We start from the raw sequence: 18,014 nt of genomic DNA, 5'->3' as shown, positions 1-18,014 counted from the left end.
AGTTAATAAACCATTACCACTAATATACACATCACAAATCACTAGCATCCAATGCCTACATCCCATACATAAACAGTAGCAACAACACAAATATTGAAGGCTAAATCTCTTCATAAAACATAACCCAAGCTTCGAAGTAGGTGGGATTAACTTGCCTCACTCATCTACAAGTAATCCTTATAAGCAAACGCAGAAATTTGTATGTATAATCACTCTTTCTCAAACTTAAAAAAAAAAAAAAAAGATAAAAATAAAATAAAAAAATAAAAAAGTATACAAAAAATTCTGTATAATCTCCATTGTTAATATTAGAAGAACATGTGTTGTAAATACATAATATAAAGGCAAAAAAATTATTAAAAATTTTAATTGAAATCCAATGTAGGAATTGCAGCACTTAGTGCTGAACTCTGTAAAATTATAAGATGCAATGCCGCACAAGATGTTTATTGTATGTATAAATATTTTAGCAATTAATAAAATTTATAAAAAAAATTAAAAAATAAAATAAAATAAAAAATAAATAACATAATATATAATATTATTATTGGATTACATGTTATAATAAATATAACGTAATATATAATATAATAAATATATATTTGTTATATATCGAATAATATATAGATTATATATTATTGGATTATTATATAATAATATATTAAAAAATAACTTGACGTGATGGTCAAGTTTATTATTGGATTATATGTTATTATAAAATATATAATAGAATATATTATTACACAATACAACATATGTAACTCCCATTATATATGTATGTAATATAATTGGTGGTGTTATTTTTTGTCTGTACTATAGAAAATGATTTCAAATGGACAGAATGAACTATTTCTGGCTTACCTGGTCTTATCTAATGTTGACTATAATCAACAGAAGCAGTCAAGTAGAGCAACGTTCTGTATTGTGATCGTTATACTTTAAACAGATGGTATTTATTGTTGCGTAGCGGTGTAAGACTGAAAAAGCGCGTAAATTGTTTGGGCTTTTCACAGTTAAACGAAAGATCTATTGCAACAAACGTTTCCATAATTCATCAGTAGGCGTTATTGTTATTTTATAAAATGACAGTTAGAATGAAGAACAGTGAGCAGTAGTGGACGTTTTATTACGAGTTTTTAGCTTTCCACTTAATTTACACTTCATTAATTGGTATGGTTGGGTAATATGTGGTTATTTTCTGGTTTGTTGGGCTCTTCGGCATAGCTGTTGGCATGGTTCTGTAGTGAGAAAAAAGATCAGCGGGTTATGTAGGGAACGTCTCACCGAATGATTTTTCACCCAGAAATGTATTTCAAACAACGTCAGAATTCAAACAACTAAATTATTGGTTCGAAGCTTGTTGCTACACCTTGCGGATCGTCAGTCAGGACGGATATGATAGTCAAGGACAACAAGATGGAGTTTTATACCAGAACATTTTGGTTCACATTTAAAAAAAAAAATTATATTATTCATATGAGATCTCAAAATTAAGATTTCTTTGGTTTATATTCATGGTATTCCATGACTTAAGTTATATTTACATTCATACATACTATTTTTGGACGTTTTGCTTCCAAAAAAGCATGTATTTAATACTATTTCAATTCTGTACGAAATAAAAATTTATTTGCCCAATTTTACACAATTATTTCTTCGTTCTTTTCAAACATGTTCCCGTATGCCTCTCTATCATTCTTTTGTTTCTTTCAAGAAACGAAAATTTAATACGAGGTACATTTTTTTACCATTTAGAATTATTCGTTTTCAGAATTGGGGGAAGCTCGATACAAAGTTTTATAAATAATTTATTAAATGAGCAAATGATAAATCACACGTGATCGCGTTTAGATACGCCTGTCTACTTTCTCGGATACTGCTTCTCGGTATTCTCCCCACCTTCTTCCGGACTGCGGGGAAGGGAATTGACGAAGCAGTAATATTTATTTATTTTTATTTTTTCAAATGTGAAAAACATACGATGGTTTTTCTTATTTATCTAAACGTTCCCTTAACTCTTCGCTCTGGTTTCTTGAAAAGAAGTGATGGCTTTTATCTTTACACATGATCGGACAATGTGACTGATTACTTTTTACGAAAACAGAAGGAATTTCTTGACGTTTTCACGAAGCATTTAGACTTATAATACAAATTTCTTTAAAACATAAGTATTATTATAATAAGAATTTGTTAAAAAAAATTCAGAAATGAACTATTTAGCACTCTTAAGCACAAGAAGTAACCAAGACTTTGAGTAAATAAAGACTGTGTGTGTGAGAGCCAATATCAAGAGAAAAGTAATCTGTTTGAAGTGCTAGAGGTTTTCAACTAAGTCCTATATTCAAAGTGATTTTAGCGAATTTAAAAGTATATTACCACAAAAGCAATTTATGCATAATACGTAGTTATGAACGTATATGGAGGAGAAACATTTACAAACAGCCTCCGTAGTTCAGTCAGTATAGACGAAGCCCTTTGGTCGAGAAAGATCTGGGTTCGATTCCCGTCAGCGACGTGAGGAACCTTTATCTAGGATGTTTCGACTAAAGGTGAGTTAGTTGGTCTCATACGGAGGTAGGGGTTTTTTCGTCCCCCAGAACAGGAAACCGACCCCTTGAACACACATGGATTGCAGTCATGAATAGGTTCCAGCCATATGCCGGTTCTGAGCTCGGATAAAAATTGGGGGGGGGGGGAGGAAGCAATGGTGAACTACCCTGTAAAAACCTCACCAGGAATACTTAGTGGGCAAAACCTACAAAGTCACCTACGGTCGGAAACGACTGAAAGGGGAATTTACAAAACAAAATCTATGATGAAAAACTCCGAACTGCTAAATCTAGTTTCACAAGGGGAAGATCTACATTCGTTCGTGCCTTGTGAGGCCAGCTATAATACCAACTTATAACATTCACATTTTGGCTGCCCGTAGCTTTAACATCTGAAATTGTTGGTACATCTTGAGAATTAACTGAGATATTTGTAATCTTTAAAATTACGTATACACTCGTAGGTTTTCTGAACAGCACTTGAAAAGATTATGGATGTCCGTAGAAAATATTGCGTATCTCATTTTGTAGCCAATAGACTTCTGAACAGCTAATAAATATTGCTAGTCATACAGAATATTAAATAATCTCACGCATAGGATGTTGGGTGCTTATAAATTTCCAGCAAAAACAAAATACACTAGAGAAAATTAACTGAACAATTACAGGATGTTCGGGATAAATTTGACAGTTTCGTAAGGAAAAAGAAAATCTTCTTTGTATCTATTAAATTTAATGAATTGACAAAAAAACATTACAGGCAGAGTTAATTACAATACTATCAACAAGATTTACTCAAAATAACCACCATTAGCATCGATCACAGCTTCAATTCTGCTTCGGAACCTCGAACAAGCTGATGCTACAGTCTCCCTGGGAAGGGCCGCAAAAACTGTTTCAATTTTATCCATTAACTGGGCTTTTGTATTACTGGAAGTGCGATTGGTGTCTTTTTCAACTGCGCCCCATACAAAATAATCCATGGGGTTAAGGTCTGGGGAGTTTGGAGGCCAAACATTTGGACTGGTGAAGTCGTAGAAATTTTCAGACAACCATTTTTGACTTTTCCCAGAAGTGTGGCAAGGGGCCGAATCCTGCTGCCATACATACGGCCTACCATTGGCTACCCTTGTTATCCAGGGCTTGACTACAGTTAGCAACTCCACGAACAAAGCCCGAATTCCAATGCCAGGGTTCTTCAACACCTGTTCCTGCAGATTTGCGAGGAATTCTGCTGTACGAACGCAATCAGATCGTCTGCTAGGGATCTTTCTTCTTGCTACATCCTCGTAGTCACCATTGCAAGTCTCTAGTTCATGCCTGATTGTTTTTACTGTATTCAGGGAGCATTGGGCAGCAGTCGTAATATCCTTATTTTGATGGCGGGCACGAATCATCATGATACAAGTTATTCTCTTCCATGATTCAGGTGGGTTCCAGCTATCCATCCTTTCTGACATCTTGTATATGAATGAAGAAGGGTCCAAACTTTTAAATGAAGAGAAGTGTGTGTTAATACATGTAACTTACGGAAAAATATAATTAATTATAAATATGTCAAATTTATCCCGAACACCCTGTAGATCAGATGAGCCATAATTATAACGTTTGCATTCCTGTATGCTCACACGTGCACACACACACACACACATACAAATGGAAAAGTTAGCTTTTCTGGGAAGAAAGGGTGAAAGTAGCTCCAACTACTTTAATCTTGCTTCATTTCCAGCACTGGTGTAGTTATCTGCTGTATGAAAAGTTAGGGCCGGATGAACTTCTTGGAAATTTCCCCAGCCTTCTACAAGGATGCTGCTTATTCTGCTGATTTTGCATTGGAATAATATCCACCGATGAGAATATATTAAAACTATAATTTCAAATCTGAAGTATTGATTATAATACACTTAAGACTGTCGCCAAATAAAATCGTTCATAAAACGGAAGTTAAAGCAGTTACAAGGGGTGCTTGAAAAGGTCTCCGGTTGTGGTGATAAAGCGAACATCAGATCACAGGTTTGTCTTAGCACCAGAGGGTTGACTTCTCAAATATCCTCTCGTTATTGACTTCTGACCAACATTACGAGAATGACTGTTTGGTTTTGAGGATCGGAATCATATTGAGAAAATGTATAAAGAAAAAAATAATAAAATTATTATTCAATACTTAACCCAGAAATTTTCTTCCTTGCCACGCTCCTAGAGGGATGGGCTCGTTATCTTCTCTCCTCCATGAAATCTTTGGGGTAGGGTAGCCAATAGCTTTGCACGTAAGAGACACGTTTGCTCCTTCCCTCACGGTCACGTCGGAGCTGCTCCCAATGTCCACAATATCCGGAGGAACTGAAAGTGTACAAATCGACAAGGAATTAATTTTTCATTCTTAAGTACACGGAGAGAATTTGAAATAGAAAATCAAAGAAAAAATAACCAAGTAAGCCTTCGAGTTGATAACGTAGCGTACATTTGTCCACGTGGGGTTGACATTGGTAACACTTTTAATGACTGCTGAGCAACAAATGCGTGCATGTCACAGCTTCTAGATCGTAATTTTTTTCTTTCGCTGTAACACAGTTTTTATTAAGTTGTATTGAAAAATATACGAAAACCAAATGATTTTTCATTGGACAAATATGCAGCAAAACATTCAGTAACTTGTGAAAAGCGTGCCATGATTTTATTATCAGATGCGGGTAAATATACCTCATTATACAATATGAGAAAATCAATAAGTATGGAAATAGCACCATTACATTATATTATCCACAAAGAAGACTTTTTCGTCTGATCATCGTAACCTTCAGTCAGGTATTTCCATCATCCTTCCTTCAACTTGACCACCAACTATATATACCGCTGTTGGACGCACCAATCGGGCCAATATCAACATAGAAGGTCGTCCCAAAGAGCTGAGATCGGGAGTCTCTCTTTACAACCGAAATGCAATGTCCAAGCGCTTGTGTCACAGTGCAGCAAATGCCATCACTATCCAGAAGTGCTGAGTAACCTTCGCGGCTCAAATTTTCAAGTACCACAACTAAAAGTCTGATTCTGTAATAGAAAAAGAAAAAAAAACTCTACGCCATAATGGCTTCACCATCAGACCACTGAGTTAGGATGACGCACTGGGACATAGAGCATTCTCCCCCCCCCCTCCATCGTTTCATATAGAACGATGAATTATGCTAGACCACATCCTTTCCCAATGTGATGAGGAGAGTATGCGGGGAAGCACGTAGCACTATGACAGTTATGTATGATACGTGTATTTTCATACCAACGTACTCTAGCTTAGTAGTCATGATTCGTGTTTGGCTTATGTATTGCTGGCCTTGTGTGAAGAAAGACGTCACACCCCTTTCTATATTCTTCCACTACTGATTTGACCGTTTGTAGTATCTTCTGGTGTTTCTTGGCCGAGGCTGCACCTTCAAGTCCACGGGTTAACAGCGTTGCCTGCAGCTAACTGTGTGATTTTTTACCGTCGAATTGGACCAATAATATGGCATCCTATGATAACATCTCTTTCGAAGTTCGTAAGTTCCTCAACGCCTGCCACTTACATAAATTAGTATGCTGTCGACTTCATAGAGATATAAGGGACAGAATATCCCTATTATTTATTTCGATTCGAAAGCGGCAGAAAGCTTTATTCGCCATATATATATATATATATATATATTTATATATATGAAAGAATGATCATTAACTCGGTTAACATACATATTTTTTAAAAAGAATTGAATAACTAGAACCGAGATTTTAATTAAAAAGGTTTTAATATAAAAACACGACTAGTTTCGGCTTGTAACAGCCTTCATCAGGTGACATTATAAAAGAAAGAAAAAAAAAATATATAAAATAAGTCACAGCTTGTAAATGAAATATTAGTCAAGCACTCCGGAAGCAGAAGATTGCATGAAAACTTGAAACGTTCCTTTGGCAGACATATTTGTATTGTTTCATTTGTGTAGAAAAGTTCTGAATTCCAACAATACTATAACATCAGCAGCAACAACAAATATCGCTGATTATTTAAAATAAGTCGCTTTATATTTTATCCGACTTTAGGTTTCCTTAGTGGTTGTTTTCTTTCTTTTTGTGAGTAGAGTAATTAGATTATTTATTCCACACTAATTTTTATGGGATAATGCAACACACATACGATAATAATAAAAACTTCTTGTTTCAGCCAACATCATTTTGAAGTGGCGGTGTTTTATATTTAACTTTCCTACATATTTTATACAAATGTATAACTCCAGCGTATTTCTTGAGCATATGTTTTTTGTAGTCAATCCTAGCACGCTCTTACGACGTGACTTCATCACACGTACACTTTGTGGCCTAATAAAATTACTCTTATAATCCATAAAATGTGTGCAGAGGACTGCATATGAAAACCAATGTGTTTCAACTTAATTTTTGTTTTCTTAGTTGAAGAAAAAAAATTGTAGTTTCAAGAAACTAACCTTATTAAAAGCCTATGCCGTGGCACCTTTACTCTTCTATGTTGCGTAGGAGTTGGGGGGGTTCTTTTTTTTCCCCTATGTCATTACTTCTGTTTTCACTATTTGGAAACAGCCCAACGGAAATACAGATGACAGTTGTTGCGATTAGCACAAAACTTTACAATTAATAAATATATTTCTTAATATAAATAGATATCTTAATAAAATTTTGTTCACTTTGTATTCTTCTGTGACTGCAACTAATCCGTTTTCCTAAGCACAGTATAAAATGTTTACTGTACGCCCACAGATACGAGACCCTTCGACACTTCTGCGCATGTGAAAAGAAGGGGAATCCATTCCAATAGTAGGGTAATCAATCCGTCTTGTGGGATGAGTTGTTTATTATTACACGGCGGAAAATTAACTATTCTTTTATGAACATTGTAGTTTTTAAAGTGGTAACTATTTTGCTTGTATAACAGTTGGAAAAGTTTACGTATAAACAGGGGCGACTCATGCGTAGGCACTGCGAAACTGCAGCACCACCAATTTTTCTCGATATATAAATTAATTTATTTATATTTACTTGTAATATTTAATTTTAGCGTCAACAATCCTATACAATTCTCTTATTTTGTATAAAAAAATAATAAAAATCCATCTTGTAGCACTTAGGAGGGCCAAGCCGCACTGTGTTTACCACAGTTTCATATTGCTACGCGTGCAAGCATATGCACGTCATGAGATGCGAGCTATTAGCGTGATGCGGCACTGTCCGTTGCGCAGTTCCACTTGTTTATATGCAGTCTGCGCCAGTAGTAGAATGTTCGTAGTGCTTATCGTGTTTACTGCGTCTCTTTAAATAATTGTAATTCCAAAATTGTAATTCCATTGTTTTAATTACGATTAAAGGAATGGATTTTAAAGTAATTTTGAATTATACTAAACTGTATAATTTTATCGATAATAAACAATATATTTTCATGTTTTTTTTTTTAATTTTTACCATAATTCTGATATTTTATCCAAACACGTATACACTGTGCTTACAGTGTGTATGTATATTTCGAAAGTTGCAGCACCCCCACGATTTCAAGACACGAGCCGCCACTTGTATAAAGCACGTGATTTTGATGTTGGTGACCAATTCGTATATATCAGCTTATTTCTTTTTCTCCCTTTAACATGAATTAGCAAGTTGCCAGACTAGGTTCTCGGATCTGTGGTCAGAATTCTCCAAGGAATGTATGGTTGTGTACACGACCTTGCTATAAAGTTTATGTCAACAAGCTTTTATAACGAAAATCTTCAATGGAATTCACACAAGTCTTCCTAACAGTATTCTTTAGGAATGTTTTTATTTATTTTTTTATTATCTTTAAAAGTCAAACAGCAATTTCAATCAACGGTATATTTCTTGTAACCATACTTACCTAAGACGTCTAGAAATCCAACTTGGCTTTTCATAGGGACCGTGTTAATTTGGCACATGTAACCCCCCTTATCCGACTCCTGCACGTTGCGTATTTGAAGAATGAAATTTCGGTTGTCGCTGTGGCTGAGGCTGATCCTGTAGTTTCGGGTGATTATGTGGTGATGGATGGTGAGGATTGCCTTTGTCTCCACTTTTATCCAGGCTGCCTGGAAATTAAATGCAGGTTACAACGAAGCAATAACGAAGGGGAAAAACAAACAGCTATTAAAGGATCCCCCAGAATGTCGGTTCTTACGCCCGATATATAATTAAGGAATTACGTGATTACTTATAAATCTTAAATGCCTTCCATTCCGTACGGGCTTCGAGCTTTAATCAATTGCAATGCTCTACTTGAAACGTTGTTGGAATAGGAAATATAATATGCTTGATAAAAGTTTGAAATTTTTATGTTTTTTAGGGAGGAGTTGAAAGTAAGAATATGGCATTAGAGAAAGAAATATACAAATTGCTTCTGCGAAGACAGCAGACGCCCTTCAAGTAATAGCTGAATAAAAATACGAGATGCAATCAGAACATTTCCAGAGCGACCACTGGATGGCGCTATTGTAGTTTAGTACAGAAAACTTCTTTTTTTTTTTTTTTTTTTACATTTATGGGATTGTACATTACGACTTCGTTTTCAAACTCTGAATATTCGTTAGTCGCACAAGTGTCAATTTCAATTCCTGATAGTTTTTTCCCGTTATTTGTGCAACACTGTAAGTTACAAATATGAGGTATCCAAAGCAAATTAAGTGTTTGTTATACGTTTTATATCATTGACGTAATAGGCTGAAAATAAATGCCCTCTCCGCATGGGGAGTGAGTGTTTACGATTCTACAAATTTTCCTTCGATTCTCAAGACAGCAAAAATGCTATTATTGATCTTAGATAAAAAATAAGAACATCGTGTCAAAGAAATGATGATTTACAAATGCTATTAATATAAACTAAATACGTTTAAAATCATTTATAAAAGCATGTATGTAAATATTATAAAAATAAATATAAATTTTTTAAAAACTTTCCTTTTGTTTTTTCCTAATTATTTGCACACATCCTTACTACACCATTTTTACATTTTGTTAATTAAAGGAGAGTATAAAAGCAGCTGCAGAATATTCCTACTGGTTTGAATATGCACATAATAAATAATGTCGTATAAACTGATTGTAGACTTTATTTGCTCTTTAGAAAAAATAAAATTAAAATAGTTCTCTTTCTGAATAATATTAATTTCGGGAACGAATTAGAAAACGAGGAGTTTTATTTATTTATTTCCCCTTGATATATCACATGATATAAGGATCAGTATGAGAAGCATTATCTGATTAAAACTGGGCCATCTAGTCATTTTGGCTACTGGATTAGAATTCTTTGAAATGGAATTTCAGCAATATAGGGAAAAAAACTGCATGGAGTTATTAAGGTGATAAATTTTAGGTGGAAGAAACTGCAAACTACAAAAGTTGGAGATATTCTTCAATGACTCCAATGGGAAGTTTGTATGAAGAAGGTCGAAAGATATCAAGCTGTCAGTGAAATAGGAATGAAAGGAATTTTTCTAATAAAAATTTAATTTCAGTCTATTTATCGAAGCCATTTTTATAAAATGGCACAAACATCACCGAATATTGAGAAATCCAAAGGTTCATCTCTTGCATAAAAACCGAGTTAACGGTGCAAACAATAAAGTTTGGGAGTGGATTAAGTCTCTAGCGATATTGTGGATTTTTACTTGGTATAACCTGCAACAGGCTGTGTTCAGCATAAAGCCATTTCAAGGTCAAAACCTGTCTAGGTAGTGACTCGCAAATAATGTTGGAAAAAATACTTGCAGAGGAATACAGTGTTGGGGTTTCGTATAGAATAATCAAAATCAGAGGTTGTAATACCAGCAAAACTATAATTATTGGATGATGGAAGATGTTTCACTTTGCTATGCTACCAATTAAATATTTGGTTTAATCCTTTATCCAAGTGTAAGCAAAAAGTTTGCGCCTGAAGTATTTTCAGGACTGTGGCAAAGGTGGTATAATTTCTCGTCACTTGCCTTAGTATCCCATAATGCAAAGCACATCTCCTTGTGGACATGTATAATGCCATGCATTAAGGGAAGGGTCACAGCCCAGACCGGTTTCGACCTTTATTGAGGTCTCATCAGTGGTGATACTGAGGTGGAAGTAATGGAGAAGTCATATTTACCTATACGAGTTGCCAAAAGGTGTCTCCCCTTTTTATTAAAATTCTCTGGATTTAGAGATAAGCTGATGGAAGTTTTTTCACTTGGCTATGCTACCAATTAAATATTTGGTTTGACACCTTTTGGCAACTGGCATATGGAAATATGACTTCTCCGTTACTTCCACCTTAATATCACCACCTCTGGGCCTGGCTCCCACTGATGAGACCTTAATAAAGGTCGAAACCAATCTGGGTAGTGACCCTTCCTTTAATGCATAGCATTATACATGTCCGCAAGGAGATGTGCTTTGCATTATGGGATACTAAGGCAAGTGACGAGAAATTATACCACCTTTGCCACAGTCCTGAAAATATTTCAGGCGCAAACTTTGTTTGCTTACACTTGGATAAAGGATTAAACCAAATATTTAATTGGTAATAATTATTGGATAGTAACTACAGTACATCTCAACGTCTTAAAATCGATATTGCCGATCCTCCAGTCATTAATATAGCATCTTTGTACGCTGGTGGGTTTACGTAAGGAAAAAATTGGCTTTCTACAATCTTTTTTATTTTTTGATGTTCCTAAATCATCTTGCGTCACTTTGTCAGATTCGCTTTATGTTTGCCTGCTGCTTCCGAACTTCGTGAATGGGAGGTTTCAAGTCTCCGAATTACAATTAAAGTCGAACAGGTTGAAGCGTAAAATTCGAAAGGGGCCATTTAGTTTATAGCTGCTCAAATAAATCGGAAAAATGGTATTTGCTTGTTGCTATTTCACGTACGCCATGTTCATTCCGTATAAATTCATTTTCTGATTCACCGAAAAATAAAACTGACATACGGCTGACCTTTAACCTGTACACCGTTTTGTTATAAGACAGGAAACGGGGCGATGTATTGTGAGTACCTGCATTCCAGCAACCCGTAATCAAAATCTTTAGTGTGCAACTTTAATATATCCTCAGAAACCTTATCGATTTATAAGAGTAAAATAGTAGTACTATGACCAGCAGTAACTCTTATATCCGGGTATAGTTTTCGTCCAAATTCTACTTTTTAAACTGAAATTCCTTCCTACAGACAAGTATGCCTAACTGATTACTTTAACACTTAATTAGATATCTCCGATTCACTAATTAATCAATATTTATAGGACTCAAAGACAAGATTTTCTCAACATTATCAGCAAAACTACAAAATAGCTTGTAAAGTTGAGACATGTTCTAACATAGTGATCCAACATAAATGTTATTTTTTTTTTCGCCTCTAACATTGCAAACACATGATGCAAACACAAGTACGATGATGTTTTGTTTACGAAGAAAAGAAGAACGTCTCAGTAGTTTAATAAATAAGCATTATGTTTCGTTAACGAATGAATCTTAAAGATAACCCTTGACGAAACGAATAATACTGAAGCTTACAAATAAGCTACGACATTAATCCTGCTTACAAATAAGCAGGCTATGAAAAGCTACATCACTAGGCAAGTAATACCTGCCTGTGAATTTAGTTTCCATTTTCAAGCCTGTACGGTTATATGCTCGGCATCTTTATTGTTAAGAACTCGAGCTTCCTGTGAATTCAAGACACGTGTGCATAAAACACGCGTTTCTTTATTATTCTCATCTCTCTGATCGTTCCCATACTTGTTTTAGGTTTTTTTACACATTGTAATGCTTGGTTCTCGTTAATAAGTATTCCTTGTATATAGGAACCATTAAGTATGGCGATAATTACATGGGAAAATGGATATATTCAGTTTATGATAGCCTTAGAGTTAGAAAATAGCAATCCTATAATAAATAACGAAGAGTAATGCACTGCGACATGTCTAAAATTGGAAGGCCTTGGCCTGTAGTGGATCATGATCATTATTACTCTGTATTCGACTTGCGAGTTGACCATATTAATACTCCCCAATATTGACCTGTTGATTTTCTATTTGATGGAGCTAAGCAATAACGAACTTGGACAGTAGAAAACATGCGAGGGAATAAACGATCATCACGGTTTCCCCATTTAATGAGGGACAGCAGAACACTCTAAGTAGGCTTAGATTCTGTTTTCTACTGGACGCGTTATGGCTCTCAGGACCTTTTTTAAAAATTAAAAAAAAAAAAAAACGAATACTTAATGAACCAGCAGCGGATATGCGTGTCACTTAAAATGCAAGCAATCTTGAAAGAGAGAGAGAGAATAGTGCATCAATTAGTATAGCATGCAATACATGAAAAATTACTTACTGCAGTTTGTTGTTGTTAAAGGTTTATTTCCTCTCGGGAATGTTTCAAAAATGTGTTTACTTCTGGTGTACACGTGAGCATTTTGTGTCTACCACTTTTAGGGCCGTTTATTAGCATACTTTGATTTCATTTAGAACAAACGCACAGTTTTCCTTTTAAAGGTGCGTTTTTGTTTACTGTAACAATTGATGGCAAGGAAAGTGCACGGAGATCGAATCAGAGAAATTTAAGAAATAAAATCTGCTTGTAGTTTTTTATTAATTCACTGAGGGGTCTGCTTGCAACATCCTAAATTATCGCAAACTGGTCTCCTAGTTTGTTTTTAGCAAACATTTCTCTTTTATAGGAGCTTAATGAGCCTCCATAGCTCAATCAGTACAGACCTAGAAACCCTTTGATCGGAAAGACCAGGGTTCGACTCCCATCAGTGACGTGGGAGTCGAATCTGGTATTTATCTGGTCTCTTTCGACTAAAGGTGAGTTAGCCGGTCTCATACTGAGGAAGGGTTTTTTTTTTAACCCCGAAACACGGATTCTTCGTCCCCCAGAACAGGCAAACCGGCCCTGTGAACACACATGGATTACAGTCATGAATACGCCCAGCCATATGCAGGTCCCGAGTCCGGATAAAATTGCGGGGTTAGGGAAAGCAATGATGAATTACCCTGTAAAAAGTTTTACAGGGTAGTTCACCATTGCTTGGATAAATTTGTAAAAAACTTAAAACAAGTATGGGAATTATCAGAGGGATGAGAATAATAAAGAGACGTGTATTTTATGCACACGTGTCTTGAATTCACAGGAAGCTCGAGTTCTTAACAATAAAGATGCCCACCAGGAATACTTTGTGGGCAATGCCAAAGTCATCTACGGTCGGAAACGACTGAATAGACTCTCTAGCGAAGCCGAAAGGTAACATTTTCACACCATCACCACCCTATTCGGAAGAATGATTGATGTAAGAATGGAACAAAGAATCCATCTGATGCTTAAAAGTTACAAAATTATGTTATTCTACTGTAATAGAACAATAAATGAGAAAACATTCTTTTTAACTTCTCAACACGCCCCACCGTAAAATAAATTCAGTTAATTTTTTTCCTCATTTCTTTTAATTTATCTTTTTTTAAACTCTGATATTTACCATATTGAAAACACATTAAATAGTTCAATATTTTCAGCTAATATGATTATTTTTTCCTCAAATAATTTTACAAGTCAGGATTAATTCTCTTTCTGAAGATATTAACTTAGCTAACAAAATGAGTTTTAAAAGTAATTACAAAAGTCATTTTTGCAGTAATGAGTTGATCAAAAATAAATTAATCACATGAAAGTTTACGGATCTACAAAGCTTTTCCCAACACATACTAATATTTTCCCAGCATACTAATATAATTGAATGAATACAGCAAAATTCCCGATAGAATTATGATAAAGCAGCACAAGATTGTCTAACAGTAGCCTGATTTTTACCTTATTTTTTGTAAACACAAATTAATAATAAAAAAACTTAAAAGAATTTTGACTTAAAATATTCCCTTGTTATAGGAGTGTTAAGAAAGATTTAGCTGGAATATTAAATCATGCTGCGATAAAAATTATTCAATCTTCTGCTTAATGGATGAATTTACACTTGATATTCGTATAAAAAAGTATTTCTAAATAAATTTGCCTCACAGCTGTCATGAAACCTATCAGAAATTTCCCATCGGGTAAGTAAAAAAAACACTTCCCCCGAAATGCTTGGTGGCTCAACAGATGTTTCTAAAAGCATTTCCAATCGTTAGTGAATTTCAAGGATGTGGAATTTTAAGTAGAGATGAGATTCAATAATGTGGCTTTACAAAAAATGGGATTTTCTTCAAAAATAAGTAATAGAGCGAACGAGGTACAAGTACGTGAAGAAGAGGAAATAGCAAATCGCGGTTGTGGTAGTTGATCTTATGAAAAAAGCTTGTTAGGTCCAATGATGGACAGTTTGCATTGCGTAAATATTATAAATTCTTGAAGCCAAATAAAGAAACTTAAGTTTCGTAATGGCATCGAAACATTAGTCAATGCAAAATACAGGGTGGGCATAAATTAATTATCCCTCTTTGGAGGTATCTGTAGGTAAAACTAATACACGGAAAGAGACCACATTTGAGACTTTCGAAGGCATGGGGAGATGAATTCCGCGAAAAAAAAAGATTTAGTACCAAAAGTCGCCGACAGGTGAAATTTTGGCGCTGGCGAAGTCGAAAGCGGCCAAATATTTGTAGTAAACGCAGGTAAAAAATATTATGCAAATTTTACTGTGCGTACGTGACAGCAGCGCCACCAATTCCACTTAAAAAGGGATTGGGAACGTTCAGGCAGTTATTCGAATGACTGACGAATATGCGTCCTACCTTGCCTCAGCGTGCTTTACTTGATAAGTAAAGCACGCTGAGGCATTGCCGTAGTGGCCCTTCGGGAATTTTGAAGACTTCATAACCTGCGTACAGGTCCTATGTCCTCTGTAGCACTGAGAGCTATGATTAAGAAGTTTGAAGAAACTGGATTACTAGGAGTTAGACCTGGCAGAGGACGGAAAGCAGCGCAAGAAGAGACAGTAACAGACGTTGCTAATGCGGTGTTCGACGACACAGGGACCAGTACTGGTCCAAGCGCTCGTGCCATAGCTCGCAAACTTGATATGGCTTATGGTACAGTTGGAAAATCTTAAGGAAAATGCTTCACTTCTATCCGTATAAGCTGGAATGAGTGACGCGACTGTCGCTTAAACCGTCGAAATATTATTATTCCATTTTATCTGCCTTTAATGTAATTATCCGCTTGTTTTCGGCTTCGCCAGCGCCAAAATTTCCCCTATCAGCGACTTTTGGTACTAAATCTTTTTTTTTTTTTTTTTTTTCGCGGAATTCATCTCCCTATGACTTCGAAAGTCTCAGTATAAAATGTGGTCTCATTCCGTGTATTAGCTTTAGCTACAGCAACCTCCAAAGAGGGAAAGTTAATTTATGGCAACCCTGTATTATAAATTCTTGAAGCCAAATAAAGAAACTTAAGTTTCGTAATGGCATCGTAACATTAGTCAGTGCAAAATATTTTTCTATATTTGAAGTCGTTTCTGTCAAAATTCAGTGAAGTCAAAATATAATTCCGACTATTCAGATGAAAAGAAGCACGTGTGCATTCTCAGATGGGGAAATGGGTGCTTCTATACATACCGTCAAGATATTGCCATTTTAACAGTTCGTTGTAAAATGGACAAAACATCGGTTTATCTCCCGTTAATGCAAAAATACTCTGAAAGTTCGTTCTTGTCGTCAAGAAAATCAATCGTGTATATCTCTGTAAGTAAACTCTCCTTCCTATCTTGAAGGATCGCGAAATTCCAATTCTAGTTATCTTTTTCCGATAGCCGCACTTAAAAGGATAATCAGTTCGTAATTCTCTATCAAATTATCCGTCTCTCCTTCGTGCACGGGGACTAGCGCACAAAATTCCCCAATTAACAGGCGGGATGCTTAGTTTCAACGACTCATTAATAATCGATGCACGTGATTTAATTAAGCTTGGATATTTTTCCGATTTTACACTAACTACAACACCTTCCCTGAAGACAGAATATTTAGCTGCTTCTTAATATTTCTATCCATACGAGTTCTATAATGGATCAAATATTAATTTGCATCATATTAAGAATTCATTTTCGTTCACGTAAGATTTCTATCCAGACAGAAATCGCAAATTACTCATTGCATTCGCTCTTTTAATTGTCCATCAGCGCCTTCATTAACTCTTAAAAGTAATTTCTCACATCCATTTTTTTTCCTTCTTTATTATAATTTTAATTCTTTTAATTCTTTATAGCGCTACTAAAACTGCCATGGAATTAAATATATTTATAATTTGTCACTAATTATATAATAATTTATAATCTGAGTTACTTTGTACTTTCCCAGTTTGTTCATATTAACATCAACTTGCTCTTGAAACGTTAATAAAGTACACTGTTTTGAAAGAAGCACCGGATACCTTCAACGGTAAGGTGCATCGTGCTACGTAACGAATCACGTGCTTGTAGACGGTAAAAGATTGGAGGAATACGATGCCTCCAAGTCAGTGCAACTGTGTCCGGGTGAAATGGCTGCGAGAAGGGGGGAGGGGACTGGCGGAGTTTGAAAGAGCCATCGTGATAGGATGCCATGTTGCAGGCCAATCTGTTCGGCAATAATTGCTGACAAATTGGGCCATCCCAGGTCAACAGTCAGTGACATCATTTTGAGATGGAAGCGGAGGGAGTCCATTGCAAGAGCTACCGGCAGTGGATGATCCACCACACTCAACGAACGTGACCGCAGGCTGGTATGAAGGATAATATGTAAAAGTAGACATTCATCGGCCGATAGGTAGAATGCAAAGTTCCGGGCATCGACTGTAACATGAATCTGTACAAAAACATGCATCATCCAGACTCACAACATGGGTTTCCATGGTAGGACAGCAATATGCAAGTCCCACATTAACAGAACCAACATGATGCGTTGTCTTCAATGGTGCAAAAGGAGTGTATTATAGGACATGGAAGCTTGGAGAGCTGTGTTATGGAGCGACGAATCACACTATACCCACTACCGAACAGATGGATGTTTGTCGGTGTAGCAGATGCCCGGTGAGCGTCTCTTACCAGAGTGTCTAACGACAACTATGAAACTCAGAGGTGTGATGGTATGGTCCTGTTTTCTCCTGGTTTAGCGCCGGACCTCTGTTTGTGGTTCGAACACTGAACTCCGAGAGGTATCTGAACATTCTGGACAATGCAATGCTTTGTGGGGTTTCAACGGAACTGGCCATTGTCTCTTTCAGCAAGACATAAGGCCGCTGCTTCTGTAACTACCTGGTTTGTGGACATAAACGTCACCACACTTGAATGGCTTCCACAGAGCCCTGATCTCAACCCTACTGAACATCTGTGGGATGAACTGGAGTGTCTTGTGAAGTCAAGGGACGTCCACCCTACAACACTCCAGGACCTCATTACATGTCTACAGGAAGAATGGTCGCAAAAATAAGATATTTCATCTCACGCGCTGACAGTATTCCCTTTAG

The 18,014-nt window shown here is 35.9% G+C and overlaps 1 protein-coding gene across 1 annotated transcript in view; it reads right to left on the bottom strand.

Moving 5' to 3' along the window:
- LOC150104523 (lachesin-like) overlaps positions 1-18,014 on the bottom strand; it is a 309,995-nt gene that overhangs the window by 67,028 nt on the left and 224,953 nt on the right. The window contains exons 4-5 of the mRNA XM_090395715.1: positions 8,434-8,641; positions 4,719-4,889 (exon numbers count right to left, since the gene is read on the bottom strand). Of these exons, the coding sequence (XP_090251841.1) occupies positions 4,719-4,889; positions 8,434-8,641 (379 nt within the window). The remainder of the gene's footprint in view (positions 1-4,718; positions 4,890-8,433; positions 8,642-18,014) is intronic.

The sequence above is a fragment of the Typopeltis vanoorti genome, chromosome 7, assembly GCF_054136105.1.
Source record: "Typopeltis vanoorti isolate ZY-2024b chromosome 7, IOZ_Tvanoo_1.0, whole genome shotgun sequence".
In the NCBI taxonomy this organism is placed as follows: Eukaryota; Metazoa; Arthropoda; class Arachnida; order Uropygi; family Thelyphonidae; genus Typopeltis; species Typopeltis vanoorti.
The sequence above is the reverse complement of the archived record's forward strand: the minus strand, read 5'-3'. Positions and strand labels throughout refer to the sequence as shown.